Source organism: Cajanus cajan, chromosome 2, assembly GCF_000230855.2.
Source record: "Cajanus cajan strain Asha chromosome 2, NIPB_CcT2T_4, whole genome shotgun sequence".
In the NCBI taxonomy this organism is placed as follows: domain Eukaryota; kingdom Viridiplantae; phylum Streptophyta; class Magnoliopsida; order Fabales; family Fabaceae; genus Cajanus; species Cajanus cajan.
In genome coordinates this window covers 34,836,578-34,842,775 of record NC_138518.1, presented here as the reverse complement: position 1 = coordinate 34,842,775, position 6,198 = coordinate 34,836,578, and the positions used below count along the sequence as shown (strand labels likewise).

At 35.9% G+C, this 6,198-nt stretch overlaps 1 protein-coding gene and 1 pseudogene across 1 annotated transcript; one reads left to right on the top strand and one right to left on the bottom strand.

The window, feature by feature from the left end:
• Positions 1-969: 969 nt before the first annotated feature.
• Positions 970-3,580, top strand: LOC109791829 (protein FAR1-RELATED SEQUENCE 5). The gene is made up of 2 exons (XM_020351179.2): positions 970-1,034; positions 1,748-3,580. The coding sequence occupies exon 2, from the start codon at positions 1,766-1,768 to the stop codon at positions 3,152-3,154; it is 1,389 nt and encodes a 462-aa protein (XP_020206768.1). The 5' UTR covers positions 970-1,034; positions 1,748-1,765; the 3' UTR covers positions 3,155-3,580.
• A 1,204-nt stretch (positions 3,581-4,784) lies between these two features.
• Positions 4,785-5,940, bottom strand: LOC109794118 (polygalacturonase inhibitor-like; annotated as a pseudogene).
• Between the last annotated feature and the right edge of the window lie 258 nt (positions 5,941-6,198).

Sequence of the window (6,198 nt, the reverse complement as noted above, 5' to 3'; positions counted from 1 at the left end):
CATTATTTGAAAATTCAAACGTGTCACTCACAATAAATAATAGATGTAAAGAATATGATAGAAAATTGTATGCTTTGTTTGATTTGATTCATCTTACAGAAGCTACTTCATATTACATAGCTTGAAACAACAATTTTTTGAAAATGTTTTCTTGCCCAAAGACCTAGTGTTTGTTATCATTAAAACTTACGAAAAACAAGAGATCTAATGATCATCTTTTGACTTAACAAAGATCATACCAATTTGTCCTAACTTAATGGGCGATCAGCTTAGGTTGGAAAGGTACTAAGCACATTTGGTTTGGTGATTTTTTTTTTCTTTTAAATTACATGTAAAATTATTAACAATAAATAATTATTTTCAAGTTATATATACACAAAAATATTAATTTAATTATATTGAAGATGATATTGCATGTAATTTCAATAGTGAATCTTTTACTCTTGTAATCATACACACTCCCCATTTTTATTTTATTTTATTTTATTTTATTTTTATCTCTATTTTTTTTTAATATCAACTAACTTTTATGAAGTTATTTTTTAATTGAATATTGTCATATTTTATTATATTTTTAAAAATATCTTATTAAATATCACTAAATTTTGATTTACTTTTAAAAAAAATTCTAATTATTTTAATTAAGTATTTCATTAATTTTTTTATTAAAAAAGTATCAATTAAATATCACAAGCTTTTATATAATGATATTTTAAAATTATTTAAAATCCTGATTTAATATAAAAAAAATGTATAATTACTAGGGTTAGCCTAATAATTGAATGGGGAGGAGTTGAACTAGTTAGAAGCATGAAGATTTAAGTTCAATCCTATTTACAATTATCTTTATAATCTTTTCTATTTAAAAAAAAAAAATATATATATATATATATATATATATATATATATATATAAATGTATAAAAAGTGCAATATATATCGTGTTCTCGATTAAAAAACAAAACCGCTTGCTATTCTGGAAAACTATTTGATTTGACTTACGAAGCGTCAAGCGTGTCGACCAAGCCAAACGAGGTTAGTGATGAAAGACGAAAATTTGCAAGTATGAAGAAAATGTTTTATATTTTTTTCGCTTTTCTGAAATTGAAAATCGTATAATAGTAACTATCAAACACAATATATAACCGTTCTCCTTTTGAATGTCGTTTGGTGCACTGGAGGTAAGGTAAAAGGTCGGTTGGCGCACTAGAATGTAGTGTTCATTATTGTGCTTGTCTTTCTCTTCTTCAGTTTTCAATACAATTGTTAATGTGCTATGTATCTTCTGCCATTTGTTGCATGCTATTTTTATCTGTGACCATCTCAAGTTTCGAACAAAATAAAGTTTTCTTATTGTGGATATGTATCTTAATATTAAGAAACTGCACCATTAGGTCGAACTAGTATATATGTGTAAGGATTCTTATGGATTAAAAAAAAATTATGAAACGGAATATATTATTGTGAAGTTATTATTTGCTGCCAACACAGAAGAGTCTTGTAGTTGGCAAGGATGAAGCTCGAGCTAGAACTACCCTTAAAATGCAGTGCTGCAGGTGCATTTTTGTTGTTGTCGTGGTCATCATCATTGGTATCGAAATCTTTTATACAATTTAATGGGATAATACTCGTATGAGTATAGTTGATTTTGGTCATGTTATGTCTAATTTATGTAGGAATTAAAGATGTGAAAGAGCTATTACTGTAATGGGAACTAGTTATTAATTGCTAGCATTAACATCTGTCAGGGGTTGGAAGAAGAAGAAATGTCATCGGGCTGCGAGCGTACAAGAGACACTAATGAAAGTGGAGCAGTGGAGAAGATTGGATCTTGGAAACAAGGCAAGAAAAGACAAAGGCAATGCTTTGATGCAGAAGCTGCTTTGGCATACCTTGGTCACTTGCAATATACCGATCAAGCAGTGTTTTGGAGGCACTCAGTTAACGAGGAGGGAAAGTTGGAGCATTTGTTTTGGTGTGATGGAGCCAGCCAGAAGGACTATGCAGTATTTGGTGATGTTTTGGCTTTTGACACGACTTATAGAAAAAATAAATACATGAGTCCTTTGGTGCTGTTCTCCGGGGTGAATCATCATAACCAGACCACTGTATTTGCTAGTGCCTTTGTTGCAGATGAGACTGAAGAAACGTATGTGTGGCTTCTAGAGCAGTTTCTGGTAGCAATGGGTGGGAAAACACCTGTATCTGTTATAACTGAGGACAATGTGCCTATGAGGAGTGCCATAAGAAGAATATTTCCTAATGCTTATCATAGATTATGCGCATTTCACCTTCTACGAAATGCAAAAGCCATTGTCAAGAACGAAAGATTCACGGCAGAGTTTAAGAAATTTATGTTTGATGATTATGAGGTTGGTGAATTTGAGCTTAGGTGGGATGAAATGGTTCAAGAGTTTGGGGTGCAAGACAATAGCTGGGTTAGAGAGATGTGGGAGAAGAGGAAGATGTGGGCCACGGCTCATATTCGTGGATTTTTTTTTGCTGAAAACAGGACCACATCTCGGTGCAAAGGTTTGCGTTCTGTACTTGTGAAATTTGTAGATTCACACAACGATTTGACAGAATTCTTGCAGTACTACATGAAGTTCCTGGATTATATGCGCCATAAAGAACTTGAAGCTGACTTCAAATCTTGGAATGGTGAGCCTGTTTGCATTACACCGTTGAAAAAATTGGAGAAGTCAGCTTCAAAGGTGTTCACAAGGGAGATATATTTGCTATTTCGTCCTGTGCTTATGGAAGGATGCTCAGTTAGCGTAGTTGATTGTCAGGAAACAACAATGTTTTCTATTTATGTTGTGCAGAAGTATCTGGTGATAGGAAAGGAGTGGCGTGTTTCATTTTTCCCATCAACTTCAGAATTAAAATGTTCATGTCTGAAGATGGAATCTTTGGGTATTCCATGTGATCACATAGTTGGTGTGATGAAATATCTACACATGACTGAGATGCCTAAAAGTCTAGTCCTAGATAGATGGGCCAAGAACACAAAGGGATCGCTCGTCACTCTTTGTGGTGTTTGCAAGGCTGCGGGTCATTGTTTGAGGTCATGCCCAGCTCAGATGAACAAAGACAACATGGCGCTTGATAATGACGATGATGATGAAGATGATGACGACTATCGATTTCTATAATGACAATGCAAGTGCTGATACAGTAAGTACTTATTGACAAAATAGTGAGCATAACCTTATGTTAGAGTTGTTCATAAAGCTCAAGGTTGCAAATAACATATTCTGATAGTAAATGAGATAATTGGCTCAACTATGTGATTTAGTTTTATTTTGAGTTGTATGCCTCATGTAACTTGCATTCTGCATATGCTCCGTGCCAGCATAAGCTGCATTTACCTTGTCCAATTAATTTTATTCGTGCTTGCTGATTACCGTTGTTCAATGAAACTGCATTCGTTCTTTGATTGAGAAAACTAGTATGCGTGTTGTATTCGAGTGTGCTGATGAGAACAATTGATTTGATTTCACTTTTCAATTCTTTTATGCATTTATTAAACTTAATACCCATAAATAGATGCAAAATTGTTGAGTCATTACAAATAAGTGGCAAGGTTTGCACTCTTGGGATGCGTATATATTTTGCACTGAAAGATGAACGCTTGTTACTGGCAGATTTGAAGGCTGCCAAAACTGATCAAGATTGTTTAAATTACTTACAAGACGTATGTATGTTAGGATTTGTTCTTGTGGTGGCAAACAATCGATAGAATCAATAACTATCCTTCACTCTAAGATTATAGGACATGCAATAGGCTTATAGTACTCTGGTTGGCGAATATATTAGAAATAATTTTCGAGGTTCTGCATATCCTAGTGACGTGTGCAGTTGAAAATATTTGGTATGCCTTGTATACAGTTGAAGCAGTTTAAACTGCACGGCAAGCACAAATTTTTGACATGGTGTGTCATGAGGAATGTTAGTTATTATCACTATCTCTTTAATTATTTGCTGTGGTGTTGTTTGGGTTTTGACATGATTTGTGGTTGATCTCGTTTCATGTTGCATTGCATTGAATGACAATGTGTTAAAACTATCTGGTTGCTACTACTTTAGTTCTTGCTTTGATAATTCAGTTGTGTCTAGCAGCAAGTTCGTACGGCCAGGGGATGGAATTAAGCTGAAATTCTTAAGTTTTGTAGGGGGCTATGACGTTCAATTTGCTGCCGCGGATGGATTTGGATCTCTCTATCTCTCTCTTTTTTTTTTTTTTTTTTTTTTTGGAAAAATAGTGCATGAATTTATCTTAATTTGATGTCGCGGTGGTGTTTTGTATATAGAATGGTTGAATCCTAAAACTTTATTGTATGAACTAAAGTTATAGTATTTTAGGTGCTAATTATGTAGTGTAGGTCGTTTGTTTTGTTGATTGTATGCAACTGATGGCATGTGTGGGTATAGTATTTCTGTACTGCTCATAACTATCTTGTCTAAAACTTATAAGAAAGCTCTCTTGTACGAATTCTTGGTTTAGATCTTCTCTATTTTTTGTTGTCCATTTCCTGTTCATTACTATAATTCTGAGTTAATATTTTTGATTATGGACATTTAATGTGCTTTATATACTTAAAACCATAGGAAATGGAGAGGATCCTTATCGTTACCAAAGCATGTGTGATTGGGCTATAGATCATATTCATATGAATTGTTCATTTTTCCCCCTGGAATTGCGCAAGCATGTGATTGGTATCGATGAGTGTGGTGTATATATTCAGAGCATTAGTTGTAAATATAACGAATTTTAGTTAAGGATAAAGGAAAGTAAAGATGCACTTCAACTTATGAGTTGAACATGGTACATGTCTAAATGACACACATGTTATTAAAACATAAACATGGCGATTGAAGTGATGTATATTATTCTGATAATAGATTAGATGTCCGCCATAGAGTAAGAGTTGCATGGAGGAAGAGGGGAGCCACACAAACACTTGTTGTGAAGATAGGAATACTCATCAAACCTTTGTAACTGGCCACCCTGAGGTATCTCACCACACAATCGATTATAGCTGACGTTGAACTGCTGCAGGTTTTCCACTTTGGTGAGGGCCAAAGGAATGGTCCCATAAATGTTGTTGTGATTGAGATCAAGCCATATCAAACTCTTGGTGGGAAACTTCAAGGGAGAAAGATCAAACTCGAACAAGTTTCTAGAAAGGTCAAGTATCTGGGTCCTTTTGTTGTTCCCGAAAAGCACGGAGGCATCGCCTTGGAGCTTGTTCCTTGACAAGTCGATCCTTTCGGGGTCCAAGTTCCCCAAGGAAGAGGGAATGGGCCCTGAAAGCTGGTTGTGAGAGAGGATGAGATCTGGGCCGGGCTTGTTGAAGGATCCGAATGAGCCCGGGATTGGGTAGTTGGTATAGGGAGCTGGGAATAGTGCCGGAGAGGCTGTTAAAGGAAAGTTTGATCAAGTCGAGGCTCTGGAGTTGGGCCAAAAAATCAGGTACTGGGCCGGAGATACCTGTGTTGGTGATAATGAGGTACTTGAGTTTGGTGAGTTTGGCGATGGTGGGCTGGATTGGGCCGACGAGGTTGGGGAGCTTATGGAAAGTGAGGGACTCCAAGTAAGGAAGGTCACCCACAGAGGGAGGTATTTGGCCTGAGAGGTTGGTGTCTGGCACAGAGGACGATATGTCGAGGTCGTAAATGCGGTTGGTTTTCTCGTCACACTTGACGCAGTACCACTCGCAGCAATCCTCATTTGGGTCCCACGAGGCTAAGATATAAGGGTTGTTGAGGTCTTTCTTCAGTTGGAGCAGTGCTTTTTTGTCATGTGGGTGGCACCGCTCCGAGAATGCAAGTGGAAATGGTGACACCAATAGGAACAACCACATTCCCAACATAAACATGCTTCCCATTTTTAATTCTTTTCAATGTGTAGCGGCAATTTATGAACATACATGCTTCCATTCTTCCCTTTTATAGAATAATAATGCGATGGGATAGGGATCCATGTATAGCCACGTTTCACATGCGAACCACAAATGCTCCCATGCATGCATATACTGTTCATTCATCTATTGCTTTTGCAATTATTCATTCATCTTTACAATTATTTAATTTCTCCATCTATCTCATCTTTGTGAGGTTTCAACCCAAGAAAAAAAACAAATAAATAACTCACGATATTCGTGAACTGAATTGGTAAAAAGAAGAATGTGCAAAA

Coding starts and splice junctions, on each gene's coding strand:
- LOC109791829 (XM_020351179.2), top strand. CDS start 1,766: ATGTCATCGGGCTGCGAGCGTACAAGAGACACTAATGAAAGTGGAGCA.